This window comes from Salmo salar, chromosome 18, assembly GCF_965601325.2.
Source record: "Salmo salar chromosome 18, fSalSal1, whole genome shotgun sequence".
In the NCBI taxonomy this organism is placed as follows: domain Eukaryota; kingdom Metazoa; phylum Chordata; class Actinopteri; order Salmoniformes; family Salmonidae; genus Salmo; species Salmo salar.
In genome coordinates this window covers 9769559-9789712 of record NC_138308.1, presented here as the reverse complement: position 1 = coordinate 9789712, position 20154 = coordinate 9769559, and the positions used below count along the sequence as shown (strand labels likewise).

Here is a 20154-nt window from a genome sequence, read left to right as displayed (position 1 = left end):
AGGTAGGCCAGTTGAGAACAAGTTCTCATTTACAACTGCGACCTGGCCAAGATAAAGCAAAGCAGTGAGACACAAACAACACAGAGTTACACATGGGATAAACAAACGTAGAGTCAATGACACAATAGAAAAATCTATATACAGTTAGTGCAAATGTAGTAAGATTAGGGAGGTAAGGAAATAAATAGGCCATAGTGGCAAAATAATTACAATTTAGCAATTAAACCCTGGAGTGATAGATGTGCAGAAGATGATGTGCAAGTAGAGATACTGGGGTGCAAAGGAGCAAAAAAATAAATAACAATATGGGGATGAGGTAGTTGGGTGGGCTATTTACAGATGGGCTGTGTACAGGTGCAATGATCGGTAAGCTGCTCTGACAGCTGGTGCTTAAAGTTAGTGAGGGAGATATGAGTCTCCAGCTTCAGTGACTTTTGCAATTCGTTCCAGTCATTGGCAGCAGAGAACTGGAAGGAAAGTTGGCCAAAGGAGGAGTTGGCTTTGGGGATGACCAGTGAAATATACCTGCTGGAGCGCGTGCTACGGGTGGGTGCTGCTATGGTGACCAGTGAGCTGAGATAAGGCGGGGCTTTACTTAGCAAAGACTTATAGATGACCTGGAGCCAGTGGGTTTGGTGACGAATATGAAGCGAGGGCCAGCCAATGAGAGCATACAGGTCTCAGTGGTGGGTGGTATATGGGGCTTTGGTGACAAAACGGATGGCACTGTGATAGACTACATCCAATTTGTTGAGTAGAGTGTTGGAGACTATTTTGTAAATGACATCGCCGAAGTCGAGGATCGGTAGGATAGTCAGTTTTATGAGGGTATGTTTGGCAGCATGAGTAAAGGTTGCTTTGTTGCGAAATAGGAAGCCGATTCTAGATTTAATTTTGGATTGGAGATGCTTAATGTGAGTCTGGAAGGAGAGTTTACAGTCTAACCAGACACCTAGCTATTTGTAGTTATCCACATATTCTAAGTAAGAACCGTCCAAAGTAGTGACGCTAGATGGGCGGGCGGGTGCGGGCAGCGATCGGTTGAAGAGCATGCATTTAGTTTTACTTGCATTTAAGAGAAGTTGGAGGCCACAGAAGGAGTGTTGTATGGCATTGAAGCTCGTCTGGAGGTTTGTTAACACAGTGTCCAAAGAAGGGCCAGAAGTATACAGAATGGTGTCGTCTGCGTAGAGGTGGATCAGAGAATCACCAGCAGCAAGAACGACATCATTGATGTATACAGAGAAGAGAGTCAGCCCAAGAATTTAATCCTGTGGCACCCCCATAATGACTGCTAGAGGTCCGGACAACATGCCCTCCGATTTGACATACTGAACTCTTACTGAGAAGTAGTTGGTGAACCAGGCGAGGCAGTCATTTGAGAAACCAAGGCTGTTGAGTCTGCCAATAAGAATGTGGTGATTGACAGAGTCAAAAGCCTTGGTCAGGTCGATGAAGACGGCTGCACAGTATTGTCTTTTATCGATGGCGGATATGATATCGTTTAGGACCTTGAGCATTGCTGAGGTGCACCCATGACCAGCTCGGAAACCAGATTGCATAGCGGAGAAGGTACGGTGGGATTCGAAATGGTCGGTAATCTGTTTGTTAACTTGGCTTTCGATGACCTTAGAAAGGCAGGGTAGGATAGATATAGGTCTGTAGCAGTTTGGGTCTAGAGTGTCTCCCCCTTTGAAGAAGGGGATGACTGTGGCAGCTTTCCAGTCTTTAGGGATCTCAGACAATACGAAAGAGAGGTTGAACAGGCTAGTAATAGGGGTTGCAAGAATTGCGGCAGATAATTTTAGAAAGAGAGGGTCCAGATTGTCTAACCCAGCTGATTTGTAGGGGTCCAGATTTTGCAGCTCTTTCAGAACATCAGCTATCTGGATTTGGGTGAAGGAGAAATGGGGAGGCTTGGGCAAGTTGCTGTGGGGGGTGCAGAGCTGTTGACCAGGGTAGGGGTAGCCAGGTGGAAAGCATGGCCAGCCGTGGAAAAATGCTTATTGAAATTCTCGATTATCGTAGATTTATCGGTGGTGACAGTGTTTCCATGCCTCAGTGCAGTGGGCAGCTGGCAGGAGGTGCTCTTATTCTCCATGGACTTTAGTGTCCCAGAACTTTTTGGAGTTTGTGCTACAGGATGCAAATTTCTGTTTGAAAAAGCTAGCCTTTGCTTTCTTAACTGCCTGTGTATATTGGTTCCTAACTTCCCTGAAAAGTTGCATATCGCGGGGGCTGTTCGATGCTAATGCAGTACGCCACAGGATGTTTTTGTGCTGGTCAAGGGCAGTCAGGTTTGGAGTGAACCGAGGGCTATATCTGTTCTTAGTTCTACATGTTGTTGAATGGGGCATGCTTATTTAAGATGGTGAGGAAAGCACTTTTAAAGAATAACCAGGTATACTCTACTGACGGAATGAGGTCAATATCCTTCGAATATACCCGGGCCAGGTCGATTAGAAAGGCCTGCTCGCTGAAGTGTTTTAGGGAGCGTTTGATAGTGATGAGGGGTGGTCGTTTGACCACGGACCCATTATGGACGCAGGCAATGAGGCAGTGATCGCTGAGATCCTGGTTGAAGACGGTAGAGGTGTATTTGGAGGGCAGGTTGGTCAGGATGATATCTGAGAGTGCCCGTGTTTACGGATTTAGGGTTGTACCTGGTAGGTTTCTTGATAATTTGTGTGAGATTGAGGGCATCTATCTTAGATTGTAGGACGGCTGGGGTGTTAAGCATGTCCCAGTTTAGGTCACCTAACAGTACAAACTCTGAAGATAAATGGGGTGCAAGTAATTCACATATGGTGACCAGGGCACAGCTGAGGGGGGTCTATAACAAGGGGCAACAGTGAGAGACTTATTTCTGGAAAGGTGGATTTTTAAAAGTAAAAGCTCGAACTGTTTGGGCACAGACCTGGATAGCATGACATAGCCTGCACAGTTATCTCTGCAGTAGATTGCTATTCCACCCTCTTTGGCAGTTCAATCTTGCCGGAAAATGTTGACGTTGGGGATGGAAATTTCAGATTTTTTGGTGGCCTTCCTAAGCCAGGATTCAGACACGGTTAGGACATCAGGGTTGACAGAGTGTGCTAAAGCAGTGAAAAAAACTAACTTAGGGAGGAGGCTTCTGATGTTAACATGCATGAAACCAAGGCTTTTACGGTTACAGAAGTCAACAAATGATAGCGCCTGGGGAATAGGATTGGAACTGGGGGCTACAGGCCCTGGGTTAACCTCTACATCACCAGAGGAGCAATAGGATAAGGGTACGGCTAAAGGCTATAAGAACTGGTCGTCTAGTGCGTTGGGGACAGAGAATAAAAGGAGCAGATTTCTGGGCGTGGTAGAATTGATTCAGGGCATAATGTTCAGACAATGGTCTGGTAGGATGTGAGTGCAGTGGAGGTAAACCTAGGCGTTGAGTGGCGATGAGAGAGGTTTCGTCTCTGGAGGCACCAGTTAAGCCAGGTGAGGTCTCCTCATGTGTGTGGGGTGGGACAAAAGAGCTATCTAAGGCATTTTGAGCAGTAATGAGGGCTCTACAGTGAAATAAAACAATAAGAACTAGCCAAAACAGCAGTAGACAAGGCATATTGACATTCGAGAGAGGCATAAAGCAATCACAGGTGTTGATCAGGAGAGCTAAGACAACAATGGGTAAATGGAGATGAAATGGGCAGAGCGGATCAGTTAGGTACATACAGGACCTGAGTTCGAGGCTGGGGCCGACAGGTAAACAAAATTAGGTACCGTGTTATTGAAACAGTCCAGGGGGAATCAGCTGTGTAGCCGAGTGATCATAGGTTCAAAAGAGCAGAAATAGGTGAGTCAGGGTGCTGTTCAGTAGTCACTACTACGCTAGGTGAGCAGGGGACACAGCGTTCAGAAAATCTAGCAGGCCGGGGCTAGTAGATGGGTCTTCGGCGAAATCGTAACAGAATAGCCTGTTGAGACCACATCGGGCAGTCACGTCGGCAGTCCAGTCGTGATGGATCGGCGGGGCACTGTGTCGACAAAAAAGGGTCCAGGCCAGTTGGCAAAGGAGGTATTGTAGAATTAACTGGTATATGGGCCTAGCTCGAGGCTAGTTCAAGGCTAGCTAGTGCTTGCTTCGGGACAGACGCGTTAGCTAACAGTAGCAACTCATTTGCAGCTAGCTAGCTGTGATGATCCGGTGTAATGATTCAGAGTGGCAGGAATCCGGTGATATGGTAGAGGAAAGCAGTCCGATATGCTCTGGGTTGATATCGCACTGTGCAGACTGGCAGGTGTTGTCCGTGCTAAGGCTGGCCGGTGGCTGGGTGGTGACCGAGGAAAAAGGTGAAGACCGCTAGCCGTGGCTAACAAAGACTAGTAGCTAGTTAGCTGCTATCTCCTGATAGTTCCAGTTATATGGAATAAAAATAGCAGATCCGTACCACATTGGGTGAGGCGGGTTGCAGGAAAGTATATTTAGTTCGTAGATAGAAAGTGAGAATAAGATATATACGAAAAAGACCAGCTATTTACACGGGATAAGACAAAGACAAATACACATGTCCAGCTGCTACGCCGTCTTGGATTCTAGATGGCGTAGCAGACCCTTTACTCAGTACTTTGTTAAGCACCTTTGGTAGCGATTACAGCCTCGAGTCTTCTTGGGTGTAACGCTACAAGCTTGGCACACCTGTATTTCGGGACTTTCTCCCATTCTTCTCTGCAGATCCTATCAAGCTCTCAGGTTGGTTGGAGAGCGTTGCTGCACATCTATTTTCAAGTCAACAGAGATGTTCGATCGGGTTCAAGTCCGGGCTCTGGCTGGGCCACTCAAGGACATTGAGACTTGTCCCGAAGCAACTCCTGCGTTGTCTTGGCTGTGTGCTTAGGGTTGTTGTCCTGTTGGAAGAGGAAACCATCGCCCCAGTCTAAAGTCCTGAGCACTCTGGAGCAGGTTTTCATCAAGGATCTCTGTACTTTGCTCTGTTCAGCTTTGCGTCGGTCCTGACTAGTCTCCCAGTACCTACCACTGAAAAACATCTCCACAGCATGATGCATCCACCACCGTGCTTCACCATAGGGATGGTGCCAGGTTTCCTCCAGACGTGACGCTTGGCATTCAGGCCAAAGAATTCAGTCTTGGTTTCATCAGACCAGAGAATCTGGTTTCTCATGGTCTGAGAGTCCTTTAGGTGCCTTTTGGCAAACTCAAAGCGGGCTGTCATGTGCCTTTTACTGAGGAGTGGCTTCCATCTCTAACATAAAGGCCTGATTGGTGGAGTGCTGCAGAGATGGTTGTCCTTCTGGAAGGTTCTCCCATCTCCACAGAGGAACTCTGGATCTGTCAGAGTGACCATCGGGTTCTTGGTCACCTCCCTGACTTAGGCCCTTCTCCCCGATTGTTCAGTTTGGCCGGATAGCCAGCTCTAGGAAGAGTCTTGGTAGTTCCAAACTTCTTCCATTTAAGAATGATGGAGGCCACTGTGTTCTTGGGGACATTCAATGCCGCACACATTTTTGTTGGTACCCTTCCCCAGATCTGTTCCTCGACACAATCCTGTCTCGGAGCTCTACGGACCTCGTAGCTTGGATTTTGCTCTGACATGCACTGTCAACTGTGGGACTTATAGACAGGTGTGTGCCTTTTCCAAATCATGTCCAATCAGAATTTTCCACAAATGGACCTCAATGAAGTTGTAGAAACATCTCAAGGATGAACAATGGAAACGGGATGCACCTGAACTGAATTTTATGTCTCATAGCAAATGGTCTGAATACTAATGTAAATAAGGTATTTGTTTTTTTTATTCATTTGCAAAAATTTCAAAACCTGTTTACGCTTTGTCATTATGGGGTATTGTGTGTAGATTACTGAGGATTTTTGGGGGGGTTTAATCCATTTTAGAATAAGGCTGTAATGTAACAAAATGGGGAAAAGTCAAGGGGACTGAATACTTTCCAAAGGCACTGCTTGCCTCAAGCCAAAATGAATGGTGAAGGTGAGCACCAGTATCTGTAAATTGCGTGGTGGTGTTTTGAATTGTGGCATGTACATCACTTGCCACAATCCAAAACACCACCTTGCGTTCTGGGACGTGTGTTTATCTCAACAGAGGACTTTGACATGAAAACATCAGACGAACTTTGATGTTGGAGCGTAACGTCTCAAAATACCGCCTTTACTGTATTGTCTGTCTGAAGTTCTTCCCCTCTGTGTTTCAGTTGTTGGAGCACCTGCCCCACCTGTTCACCTGTCTGCAGCACCCGTACACGGCCGTGCGTCACATGGCGGCGCGATGCGTTGGTGTGCTCAGTAAGATCGCTACCATGGAGACCATGCACCTGTTCCTGGAACGTGTGCTGCCCTGGCTGGGGTGCATTGAGGATGGCACTAAGCAGGAGGGGGCCATCGAGGCCATGGCCTGTATCCTTCATACGTGTCAGTCAGACATGTTCCCGTGTATGGGCAACCAACCAATGGTTTTTATATAAGATAGAAAAATGACATGCCATGTGGCAGACTCTTTTATCCAACAGTATATTGAGTGCATGCATAATTATTTTTGTATATGTGACCCCAGCATGAATTGAACCCAAAACCCCACAAGACCTGACGTAACTGAAAGAATGGGTGTAATAAAGAAATTAGGGGAGTGGGTGTCTTGTGGTTGGTTGTCCTTGACCCCTTGGCCCCTCAGGTGTGATGGAGCAGTTGGATGTGGACATCGTGCCATACATTGTGCTGCTGGTGGTGCCGGTGCTGGGCCGCATGAGTGACCCCAGTGACAGCGTCCGTTTCATGGCCACGCAGTGCTTCGCCACCCTCATCCGCCTGCTACCACTGGAGGTAAACACACACACCGAACAATACAGCACAGGCAGTATGTTTTAAGGAGGTTTGTTTGAGCAAGTAGTTATTTGGGAGTAGTTATTTAGACTTTTTTTGGGATGCCAGGTCATTTGTAGATCTGTGATTCTGCGCAGTCCGACTACAGTGTAGTCGATTTCAAACACTCGCTAGATCTGCCATATACAAGCTATCTGCGGTGTTTCTTCCTACTGTGCAATATGGTTATTTGCCTTTTGCCCAATAGAGGGCAGTATCTCACTATTTTCCTATGATGAATATTTTATGTGATTGTCATTTGGAGGATGTGTGTGTGTGAGGGTGGGTGTGTGTGTGTGTGTGTGTGTGTGTGTGCTCTAATGAAGTTGGGCATTTTTATTTCATGGCGACATTGACATCTGTCAGCGGTTAAGTGTTGTCAGTTCATTGGTTCACTTCAATCAGAGAGATTAAGTGGGAGTAATGAATCAGGTGCACTGCAGAATCGGGAGAGATCAATGTCAGCCGAATGACCTCCCATACAGAGACATATAGAAAATGTTGGAGGCTTGGCTTTTGCACCTGGTAATGTTTGTTTGGATATCTTACACCCTTTTCACACTGTCATGCTGACCCCAATTGTAATGCGCTCAGATATTAAATTTTTTCATTATTTCCAGCAAGGTTCCAGCAACTGTGGTGGATGTGAAACCAGGTCAGCAAAGTACAGCTGGGCTTGGTTCATGTTAGTGGTGTGAAAAGGGTTTTGAGTCTGCCTTTTTATTATTATTTTTTAACTTAGGCAGGTATCCCGGATCCTCCCACCATGTCAGATGATCTGATTCGCCAGAAGGCCAGAGAGCGTCACTTCATGGAACAGCTGCTGGACAGCAGGAAGTTGGAGAACTACAAGATCCCTGTGCCCATCAAGGCTGAGCTCCGCAAGTATCAGCAGGTGTGTGTTTACATGGCCTTTTTTTGTTTTATGTGTGTTTATGTGCGCATTTGCATTTTGTGGGTGTTAGAATTCTACCAACAATTGGTCGGGCCAATATTAGCCATTTTCATAATCTATCGGCTAACAGCCCTTGACTATAGGTGCAGCCGAGATCGCCTTTATAGCGTGAGCGCACTGTGCCTATTGTGTCAAGCTGCTGCAAGCTACCTTTCCTCAAGGAGCCTATAGGCTGCATCTTGCTGCACATCATTTATCAGACTTGAATAATGTAAAAATGTTGAACCCTAAATGAATTTCCTGTTCGGCAAAAGAATGTCCATACAGGCTACGGCACAAAGACTTATAGCTTGCAAGATAACGTTCAGCATTCACAGAAAGCTCACTTTGCTAGCTAGCTTACAGCTAAAGTAGGGATGGAAATATCAGTAATTTTTGCAGCCGACTAACCAACCCCCATTAATCGGTTAACAAACAGTTAAATTCATCCAAACAGTAAAATTAGTTGAAGGAAAGTACTATGCATGGGTAGGGTGTAAAATAACATTGCTGAACTGAGCATACCACATGATACAACTCTGAAGCACAGTGCACTTTGTTTCATGTCTGTAGGCCTTACCATTGCTGAGATATTACAATTTGTGTGTACGAATTCTGTGTCAAAAGGTCACAGGAGATAATGCACCGGTCAATGGCAGAGCCTTTTCCATAATGACACAAGTGGACTCGGATTAATAAACAAACTCAAATATCTCAAGATAGGAAAGTCCTATCAACATGACATTTTCAAGGGTTATACAATAATATGAGCATGTTAAAATGAAATAGAATTAAATATGTATACATACCGTAAAACTTCAATTAAACACTGAGTCTCATATAGCCACTTGTCCTATTTTTAGTAGCCGGGCAATGGCACACATTTCAGCAATATAAATGCCTGTTTTAAATAAACGCCCTGTAAAAAATGTATTGTTTACGAGGTTACCGTGACTTGTTTACGAGGTTTGATGTGTCACATTATATAACCTTTCCAAGTCATTACTGAATTATGGCAATCAGCTGTTTTTATCGCCAGTAAGTAACTGCTAGCTATTGGATGATAGCTAACTGGCAAGCACAAAAATTGAACTTCGTGAGTACAGACCCCAAGAAATTGGCCGATCGCCATCTAGTGGTGAAAGTAAGAACTGCCGAAAAATGCAGTCAGAGGATAATAATTCTGTCAAGGAAGTTTGTCTTAATAAAAAAAAAAAGGATGTAAAGGATAACACATTAGTGCAGGAAATTAAGGAATTTATTAAAAAGCTAGAAATAAACAATGAACTATGCAAATGAACAAAGCTTTGTGCATTAAGGAAATAGAAGTCTGTATCGAAGTGCCTGTTGTGTCCAGTGATTGAAGCAAATAAAAGCCTGGGCTATTAATTGAAGTTTTACGGTATGCACCTGTACTGTATACATTTCCTGTTGTATGCAATAAATCATTGACCAATTAGGCTTTTTCCACTTAAGTTATTTATTTTGGCCTACTAATACAATTAGTCACACACATATGCTACATTACTAACCAGAAGTAATACTTTAGGGTTTTAGTGTGCTTCTAACAGACACTTATGTAATTTGACTCAATATTCTCTTATTTTTCTTGTGCCCACCTGCTCTAAAACCGTCTGCGGTGGCGGCTAACCTTCCTGATAGCTACTCTAGCAAAGGTGAGATTGTAAGATTGCATGAAATCTTGACAGCAGCATAGCAAAATGTTCCCAAGAATTTGATTTGTGTAGTGATATATATAACATTTTTTTTTGCGTTTCGTCAGATGTATATGGTCGAACAGTGTAGATAAAAGCTTACTTAACTTCTCACTCGGTTTTTTTTAGCTTTCTCACTTCCAGCGAAAAGTTGTCGGAAGACGCGTAAAGCCGCTCTGGCCCCACTGATTGTGCGCTCCCCGATATCAGAGACATGCTCATGAGCGGTTTATCAGACAAAATTGACATTTACACATTATTCACAACATGTTAAGGAATGTGCCAACATTTTTATGATTTAGAAAGTGCGCACCCGAGTCAAACAGCAGAATCCTCGGTCAAGATTGTCACGTGACCTAACACCCTAGCATGGGTACAAGGAATGGAAATTTGTCATTAAAAGCTTTAAAAACATGCGACAATAGCGAGCCGATCGTCTCATATTATAACTACTGTAATAAAGCAGACCATGTACGGCATACAATTTGCTGGAAAACATTGTTCTAAAAGATGCACCTGATGGAGTGGTTTAAGAGAAACATCTCCGTTGACTTAGAAAGAGGGGACATCTAAATATGCAACAACTAGGATGGGTTAATATGACTAGGATTTTGCCTTTGGCTTCTGGACAACGAAAGAAGGTGGCTATGAAAACCAATAGAGAAATGCTGACACGTTTTGGGTCGCTAGCTTAGCTGTTAGCTGTTGCATGCTCCTCCTTTCTGTCTCTGCTCCGCTTCTTCAGCCTGCGTCTGAGTTGCCTAGCAGCAAGTCTCCGCTCTGGCTTGTTGCCTAGCAGCAAGTCTCCGCTCTGGCTTGTTGCCTAGCAGCAAGTCTCCGCTCTGGCTTGTTGCCTAGCAGCAAGTCTCCGCTCTGGCTTGTTGCCTAGCAGCAAGTCTCCGCTCTGGCTTGTTGCCTAGCAGCAAGTCTCCGCTCTGGCTTGTTGCCTAGCAGCAAGTCTCCGCTCTGGCTTGTTGCCTAGCAGCAAGTCTCCGCTCTGGCTTGTTGCCTAGCAGCAAGTCTCCGCTCTGGCTTGTTGCCTAGCAGAAGTCTCCGCTCTGGCTTGTTGCCTAGCAGCAAGTCTCCGCTCTGGCTTGTTGCCTAGCAGCAAGTCTCCGCTCTGGCTTGTTGCCTAGCAGCAAGTCTCCGCTCTGGCTTGTTGCCTAGCAGCAAGTCTCCGCTCTGGCTTGTTGCCTAGCAGCAAGTCTCCACTCTGGCTTGCTCACAGCTCAAGCTACCTTCTAACTCTAAACTTACTGTACTTTACAATTTTTGTCAAAATAATAATTCCGGTCGGATCCAACACTGTTCGTGTTTGACTGACGGGATTTGTTCAATTCTGACACCAATTTAATCACACGAAATTACGCAAATGCACCTATAGGCCGATTTAAAAAATATATAACATTTGTGTGTATATATATATATATATATATATATATATATATATATATATATATATATATATATATCCTTGAGTCTATTGACGCAGCTGTGCGTCAATCTAAGTAATATTATAATAAAAATCCCAATCAAAATCCATCAATTTTAACCTCTTGGGGCTAGGTGGGACGCTAGCGTGCCACCCGTGGTGCACTCCATCAACAGCAGGTGCATTTCAAGAGCGGCAAATTTGAATCCAAATAAATGTCAAAATTCAAATTTTTCAAAAATACAACTATTTTACACCATTTGAAAGATAAACATCTCCTTAATCTAACCACGTTTTACGATTTCAAAAAGGTTTTACGGCGAAAGCATAAATTTAGAGTATGTTAGGACAGTACATTTACAAGAGTTGTGTGTAATGTTTTGTCAAGTCAAAGACAGGGTCACCAAAACCATAAAACCAGCTAAAATGATGCACTAACCTTTTACAATCTCCATCAGATGACACTCCTAGGACATTATGTTAGACAATGCATGCATTTTTAGTTCTATCAAGTTCATATTTATATCCAAAAACAGCGTTTTACTATGGCATTGATGTTGAGGAAATCGTTTCCCTCCAATAACCGGCAGTCAAGTCAGCGTAACAAATGAAATAATTAAAATTAGAAAACATTGGTAAAATATTATATTGTCATTTAAAGAATTATAGATTTACATCTCTTGAACGCAATCAACTTGCCAGATTTAAAAATAACCTTACTGGGAAATCACACTTTGCAATAATCTGAGCACTGCGCCCAGAAAAATACGCGTTGCGATACAGACTAGACGTCATGTTGGGGAGATCTAAAATCGAAAATACTATGTAAATAATCCATTACCTTTGATTCTCTTCATCAGATGTCACTTCCAGGTATCACAGGTCCATAACGAATGTAGTTTTGTTCAAAAAAGCTCATCATTTATGTCCAAAAATCTCCGTCTCGTTAGCACATGATGTAAGCCAGCCGGACTTCTCGTCATGAACGAGGGGAAAAAATATATTTCCGTTCGTTCAAACATGTCAAACGTTGTATAGCATAAATCATTAGGGCCTTTTTTAACCAGAACATGAATAATATTCAAGGTGGACGAATGCATACTCTTTTATAACGTATTGGAACGAGGGTACCCAACATGAACTAGCGCGCCAGGTGTCTAATGGGACATCATCGTTCCATGGCTCTTGTTCGGTCAGATCTCCCTCCAGAAGACTCAAAACACTTTGTAAAGGCTGGTGACATCTAGTGGAAGCAATAGGAAGTGCCAAAATATTCCTAAACCCCTGTGTTTTTCAATGGGATAGGTTTAAAGTCAATACAACACATCAGGTATCCACTTCCTGTCAGAAAATGTCTCAGGGTTTTGCCTGCCAAATGAGTTCTGTTATACTCACAGACACCATTCAAACAGTTTTGGAAACTTTAGAGTGTTTTCTATCCATATATAATAAGTATATGCATATTCTAGTTACTGGGTAGGATTAGTAACCAGATTAAATCGGGTACATTTTTTTTATCCAGACGTGCAAATGCTGCCCCCTAGACCCAACAGGTTAAGCTAGATGTATATTTGAGCTAGGGATGTTGGCCTTCAGCAACTGCGGTGGAAGGTGGCAGAGCTACAGCGGTGTTTGTCAGACATCCTGAAAATCGGTATTCTCACAAACGTCTGTAGCGTCCGAACGGTTTGACTCTATGGAAAGGGAAGACTCTCACGAACATGATGGGGTTCTCTGTTTTGCTCTATGACCCCCACAAGTTTCACAGGACTCGTCTGAAGGTAACCCATACAAACAAACGAAGGTAGTTTTGTGCCAACAAAAATAAGGGGTTAAATATGTCCAAAAACACACATTTCCTGAGCTTTCTTAGGACAGACACTTAAATCGTATTCCTTATGTGTAATTTTTTTTACTGTCTTTGCCGTTTTAGGAATGTGTTATTCTATGTTTCTATGGGCTATAGTTGTAGGCCAAATTCAATATTTTATTTAAAAAAAATGTATACCGAAAGGGGTCCTAAAATTCAAAATCAATAGCTAAATGATCCATGGTATGAACATCTTAAAACAATTCCATATGTTACAGATGACAAACACTCAAACACTGACATTTGCCAAAACAAGCTCAGTAGCTCAATGCATGCATTCATTGAATATGCTTTCCCCTGTATTGTAAGTAGGCCTAAGCAAGATCTTGATTTACCCAGTTCATCAATAGATTTACCATACACTAAAGTCAAATGAATTATTATTGTAAGGGCTGTCAAAGTGAACGCGTTAATCACAGTTAACCTTTGAAATGTGAAGCACAATGCTGCGCTCTGCTGTGCGGTTGTCAGTAGTTACCACAAGCACAAAGTAATAATTATGGCTAATCCACAGATGGAACAATGAGACAGATCATTCGCCGGATGTATAAATGTGAAGCATCCGCTTGGCGTTTCCACTCACTACCAAATATATGGTGGTGAGAGGAAGCCCACTGGCCGGCAGTTGGAGGAGATTGATTTTGGCCGACGTTCTGCACATTGTCTCATCAATGAAACATTTCAATTGATAATAGTTTTAATAGTTCAATAGTTTTCTGTTCCCAAAACTAGAATCTGTTTATGAACGGAGTGGACTGATTATTTTTATTTTTTTTAGATTTCTTTTGTAGACTTTGCCCTTTTCAAAAAATCACGTTGTTTAGAAGTGCAAAGGCGAATTGAGTTATTGCGCACTTCAGAGGTGTTCCCCAACGGAAATATGCAGACGCATGCTAGATAATAGGATCTCGCTAGCTCGTGCTTGGCTCTGCCCACCTCCTTGCTTGTTCTGCCCACTACGATTCGTTTGTTCCAATTGGAAACGACAGGCTCTGGTGTATCTTGGTTTAGTTATATTTTTTGGTGGCTATTAAATCTGATTTTAACCTTAACCACACTGCTAACCTTATGCCTAACCTTAAATTAAGACCAAAAAGCACATTTTTGTTTTCATACATTTTTATGGTATAGCCAATTTTGACTGTGGCTGTGGTAATTAGTGACAACCGTAGTGTGCTCTCGGTCTCAGACTACTCTACAACAACTGCTTGCTGCTGTCTCTTGTGGTGCTTAAACATCCATTATGCATGCAGTTTCGGAGGAAAATGGACAGAAAGTTCAACCATAAACGCATTCCAAGGGCATTTCTTTAGATGACAGCAAAAAAAAACGTAATTTGCACAGAAGTAGCTGTTATGCTAACGTTAGCTAGCAGCTAACTCATCAAACAAGAATGTTTACAATGCCATGGCTGAATAACTCTTGATTCAACTCTAATCAAGAAGCATTCAGCTGCGGTAGATTAGGGTTGGAGTGAAAAATCTACAGAACTGTAGCTCTCAAGGAACAGGGTTGGAGTGTGTGTGTGTGGTGTGTGTGTGTGTGTGTGTGTGTGTGTGTGTGTGATCCACTACTCCTCAGATATGCTCCAAGACTAAAAGATGAGGGATGGCCTTGTCTCTAACTAGTTAAATAACTCTGCAAGCAATTCAGCACTTTCCACTTTATCTTCCGTCTCATTATTTTCTGCCAGCCTCTACAAATAGGGTTTGCTTTAAATGTAGCAGGGAGGGCAGCTGCTGCTGACAAATGGCTTTTGGACAGAACACACATTTTAAAGCGGTGGAATGGATGGGCTTTGTGCCCAACATCCATCTCTCTAATGGAAAAGTGATTTGTAGATCAGTGATTCTGCCTGTGATGTAGTCATACGCAAAATATCAGCACAGTGACAATGTTTGTATGAATTCTTTCACTCATCACTTCACAAGGTGTGCCATAAAATGCAGTGCAACAGCTCATTGAGTCACATCATTGTCCCTCCCTGCCATAGCTAGTATGCAGAATGTGTTTGACAAGGTTATTAAAATGACTAATTTGATGGACCGTTTCAAAAACTTTGATCTTTCCAGGACGGAGTGAACTGGCTGTCCTTCCTGAATAAGTACAAGCTACATGGTATCCTGTGTGACGACATGGGCCTGGGCAAGACCCTGCAGTCCATCTGCATCCTTGCTGGGGACCACTACCTCAGGTACTTAACTGCATGACCACACAAACTGGTCGTGTTCCAGGCCGACTATATTGCAGTTGCACTGCATGCATCAATCAACGGTTGCATGCCATGTCATGGACTGTGCAGTCGGGCATCAGATTGCTATATCATATGTGGTTACCAGACGTCATCAGAACAGTGTACTGTCTACACTTGGTTTATTTTTTATTAAATAGTTTTCATCAAATATTTTTTCAAGTTTTATTGAATTCATTGTGTTTACTTGATAGCTACCTACACAAATAGCTAGCTAGAACAAAGTGTTAATAAGATAAAAATACATTAAAAAGATTTAAAGCAATACGGCTGGGACTGCAGGTTTGGGTCCCGGAATCCTCTTAAGTAGCAGTTAGCTGCTAGCCGTCATGAAAACAGAGTAGGCTAACGCTAGCAGTGCAAGCCCACCAATGTTTTTTTTTCCCACGGCTGGGCACAAATGCTTTAGGTGTTTTGATTTCCACACAATCATAAGATTGTGGAGCTGTCAAATGGACAGGGATTGGTCTGCCCTATATGCACCGCCACCAAGCAGCTTAAGGGAAGAGATCCTTCGGCTATGACAAACGGATGACCTATTTTCTTACTGTAGCCCAGGCAAACCGAATCTGTTTTTAAATGCCTCCTATAGCAAAGCTGTCTGAGTCGGGCGGCGTTGATCTGTCCCAATCCAACGGCGAGATATTAAGGTCAACTCTGCGGCCCATTGGCGACTGGATCTCGCAAAGGCGTAGAAGATCGGGGGAGGCAGTCTGGCCACCCTTCATATGTCCGATTCAGCTATCAAACAGCTTTCCCCTGCTTGATACAGACCTACCAGCCCGGGAGTCAACACGGATCCTGGGAATATACCAACAGCCAGTGGCACCCTCCCACATGGCCACCACAGTTCAGCAGGTCGCTGACTCAAGACAGAAGGGTCTCGGGCCTGCCGCCATCTTCCTGGGGTTTTCCTGACGCCATCCACTGTTGCTGGTGAGAAGAATCAGGCTAGCCTGGCTCGAAGCCTCCATCCCCCCTGCCTGAGGCAGTCCCATCCTGCTCCCCCTCTTCCATAAATAACCATCAGATTCCATCACAACCACCATCATTGTGGGCAGCTCGATGGTGAGAGATTTTGGCTTGCCTACAGTCTGTGGAACGACTGTCACACAGGAGCCTGTTTCCATGACATCACCTCCCTCCTGCCAAACAATTCTGGCCAACTACTCCATTATTGACATAGGTTTTAACGACCTTCGCTTTAGGCGATCTGAGGGAGTACTACACAAAACATTGTAACACCCTTGCTAGCAAAGGGAAGAGAATAATTTTCTCTGGCCCCCTCCAGTGCTATCGAAGGGGTTCGGAACGTTTCAGCCGACTCGTTGCCCTAAACTCTCCTTTTGTGACAACTTTGATTTGCTGTGGGAGCAACAGCACTTTTTAAGAGACTGGATTTCACCCTAACTGCAGGGGTTATAGGAATATTTCCAGGACAATGGCAAACCGTTTTAGAGACTGACGGACAGGGTCTGGTAGTGCTCCAGTCCTCCCTGTCAGAATAAGCAATGGGGGACTTGGAAACCATATCAACTCCCGTGGAAATGGCACTATGGTTATTGTAACCTAATTTATGTTCCTCTAACTCTGCCTTCTAGTGAGTTTATACAAACTGTCGTCTACCATTCTGATAAATTGGAGACTTTCAGAAAACCTGGTTGTAATGTTAATCATTTGGTCGTTTTTCCATTGGTTACCTCGAGTGACCCACACTCATTGAATATGGAGCTTTTAAATGTTCGAGCAATCATTAGTTAAAACCTTTCTTGTGAATGACCTCATTACGGAGCGCAAAATTGATTGCATGTTTCTCACTGAAACATGGCTGCCTTCAGATTGTAGTTCTACTCTTATTGAAGGCCCCCCCCCCCCCCCAGCTGTAAGGTTATTTCGTTTGGTGACTTTTGTAAGTATTTTGAGCATTATGCTATACTGTTTAAATGTCAGCCACCAGTGCTGGTTATAACCCTGCATTGGCCATCAAAGTACTGCCCCATTTTTTATTTTCTGATTTCTTTGAACTATTGAACTATTGTCCTTGAACTATGATAAAATCATTGTTGGGCATTTTTTTTAATATTCATGTTGACAGGGATTGACGCCAAGGCAATTGAATTCATGAATCTTTTGAGTTCTATGGACTTCATCCAACATGTCACTGGACCCACCCATAACTGCAGCCATGCTCTGAACCTGGTTATTACCAAGGGGCTTTCTATTGACACATCCTTTTGTTGCTGTTGGTTTATCTGATCTCCACTGTGTTTTTTTTACTACCTTGTTCCCCGTTGCACAGGGTAATACTGAACACCTTATTAAGAAACCCTATCTTACCTCTGAAGTTGCTACAGATTTTATTGAGTGTATGAACAACACACCATCACCTATTCTGCCTTCCTCTTGTGATGATTTAGTTAACTTTAATAGCAAACTAAGGGCAACCATTGACGCCATAGCTCCTGTAAGGTTAAAAAAAAAGGCCACATCCAAACAGAGCCAATTGGATGAGTCAGGAAACAAATCAATTAATAAGAAATTGCAGAAAGGCAGAGCGGAAGTGGAGAAAGTCAGTTGCTGGTCAATTAGGATATTCTGAGAGCGCGTCTTGGCATATATAACAAGGCAATTAGAAATGCAAGACGGGTAAATTTTTCTGACATGATCACTAATAATCAGAGTAATTCGAGTGTTGTTCTCTGCCATTGATGGCCTGATAAATCCTTCCCCCGCAAGTCTGAACTTTCCTCCACATATTAAATGTGATACATTTCAGAGATAAGATCCCAATCATTAGGCTGGGTATCAGTCAAGCAAGACCTGATGCGAGGTTTGATATACAGTGCATTCGGAAAGTATTCAGATCCTTGACCTCTTTTACATTTTGTTAGGTTACAGACTTATTCTAAAATTGATGGTTTTTTTTTGTCTCAATCTACACACAATACCCCATAATGACAAAGCAAAAACAGTTTTTTATACACTTTTGCACATTTATGAAAAATAAACTGAAATATCACAAGTATTCAGACCCTTTACTCAGTACTTTGTTGAAGCACCTTTGGCAGCGATGACCACCTCGAGACTTTGGTTATGGCTCTACAAGTTTGCCACCTGTATTTGGGGAGTTTCTCCCATTCTTCTCTGCAGATCTTCTCAAGCTCTGTTAGGTTGGATGGGGAGCGTTATTGCACAGCTATTTTCCGGTCCCTCCAGAGATGTTCGATCGGGTTCTGGCTGGGCCACTCAAGGACATTCCGAGACTTGTCCCGAACTACACCTGCATTGTCTTAGCTGTGTGCTTAGGGTTGTTGTCCTGTTGGAAGGTGAACCAGTCTGCGTGCTCTGGAGCAGGTTTTCATCAAGGATCTCTCTGTACTTTGCTCCGTTCATCTTTCCCTCGATCCTGACTAGTCTCCCAGTCCCTGCCGCTGAAAAACATCCCTACAGCATGATGCTGCCACCACCATGCTTCACCGTAGGGATGGTGGCAGGTTTCCATCAGACGTGACACTTGGCATTCAGGCCAAAGAGTTGAATCTTGGTTTCATCAGACCAGATGGCAAACTCCAAGCGGGCTGTCATGTGCATTTTACTGAGGTGTGGCTTCCATCTCTACCATAAAAATCTGATTTGGTGGAGTACTGCAGAGAGGTTTCTCCTCCTGGAAGGTTCTCCCATCTCCACAGAGGAGCTCTGGAGCTCTGTCAGTGACCATCGGGTTCTTGGTCACTTCCCTGACCAAGGTCCTTCTCCCCCGATTGCTCAGTTTAGCCGGGTGGCCAGCTCTAGGAAGAGTCTTGGTGGATCTAAACTTCTTCCATTTAAGAATGATGGAGGCTACTGTGTTCTTGCAGACCTTCAGTGCTGCAGAAAGTTTTTCGTACCCTTCCTCAGATCTGTGCCTCAACACAATCCTGTCTCGAACCTCTACGGACAATTCCTTTGACCTCATGGCTTGGTTTTTGCTCTGACATGCACTATTAACTGTGGGACCTTTATATAGACAGGTTTGTGCCTTTCCAAATCATGTCCAATCAATTGAATTTACCACAGGTGGACTCCAATCAAGTTGTAGAAACCTCTCAAGGATGATCAATGGAAACAGGATGCACCTGAGCTTAATTTCAAGTCTCATAGCAAAGGGTCTGAATACTTATGTACATTTGCAAACATTTCTTAACCTATTTTTTTTTATTATAAGACTAACGTAACAAAATGTGAAAGTCAAGGGGTCTGAATACTTTCCGAATGCACTGTATGTTACCCCTTGGCAAGCACAGCATTGATTTCCACTGCTACTCAGACGATACACAACTTTACATTTCTGTGTCACCAGAGGATTTCAGCTCCACAGAAATGAGACTATTGGTGATTTTAAATGCTTGGATGGCTCACAACTTTCTCCAGCTAAATCCGGACAAGACCGAGGCACTTATTGTTGGAGCCACAGCATAGAGAGAGAATCTGGCTGCACATTTTAATTCACAGGCAGTTAAGGTAAAAAAACCTAGGTGTAATTTTAGATTTTGAACTCCAATCGTGTGTGTGTGTGTGTGTGTGTGTGTGTGTGTGTGTGTGTGTGTGTGTGTGTGTGTGTGTGTGTGTGTGTGTGTGTGTCCAAAATAGATTTTTACCACCTGCGGAACATTACCAAGATGCGGTTGTTTCTCTTTTAGGCTGATACAGAGACCCATCCATGCTTTTATTACAAGCAGGCTTGACTACTGTAATGCTTTCTTGTCTGGTCAACCCAAGAAAGCCATTGGTCAAGGGCAAAACATACAGAATGCTGCAGCACGGGTACTGGCTGCCTGTGAGTTTTAGAACAAATTAAGATTCTTCTATCTGTTTTTGTGTGTAGTAAATAGTTGTTTTTCTAAATTGTTTTTCTGTGAAACACATCGTTGCATCCATGCCCGAAATGTGCTATATAAAAAAAGCTTGATTGGATTAAATACCTATCCAGGCGTTGTGAAATCTGGCTGGCAACTGCAATGTAGTCGTCCTGGAACGTGTCCACTGTTTGACTTTAAACTATACACCGTCAGCACATTGGAGGTTCCTCTGTTGTTAAGAGTTCT

The 20154-nt window shown here is 43.5% G+C and overlaps 1 protein-coding gene across 2 annotated transcripts in view; it reads left to right on the top strand.

Moving 5' to 3' along the window:
• Window positions 1–20154, top strand: part of LOC106576794 (TATA-binding protein-associated factor 172) — a 71627-nt gene that overhangs the window by 44165 nt on the left and 7308 nt on the right. For both annotated transcript variants that reach the window (XM_014154203.3, XM_045700724.2), the window contains exons 25-28: window positions 6205–6406; window positions 6681–6829; window positions 7611–7763; window positions 14892–15013. In XM_014154203.3, the coding sequence (XP_014009678.3) occupies window positions 6205–6406; window positions 6681–6829; window positions 7611–7763; window positions 14892–15013 (626 nt within the window). The remainder of the gene's footprint in view (window positions 1–6204; window positions 6407–6680; window positions 6830–7610; window positions 7764–14891; window positions 15014–20154) is intronic.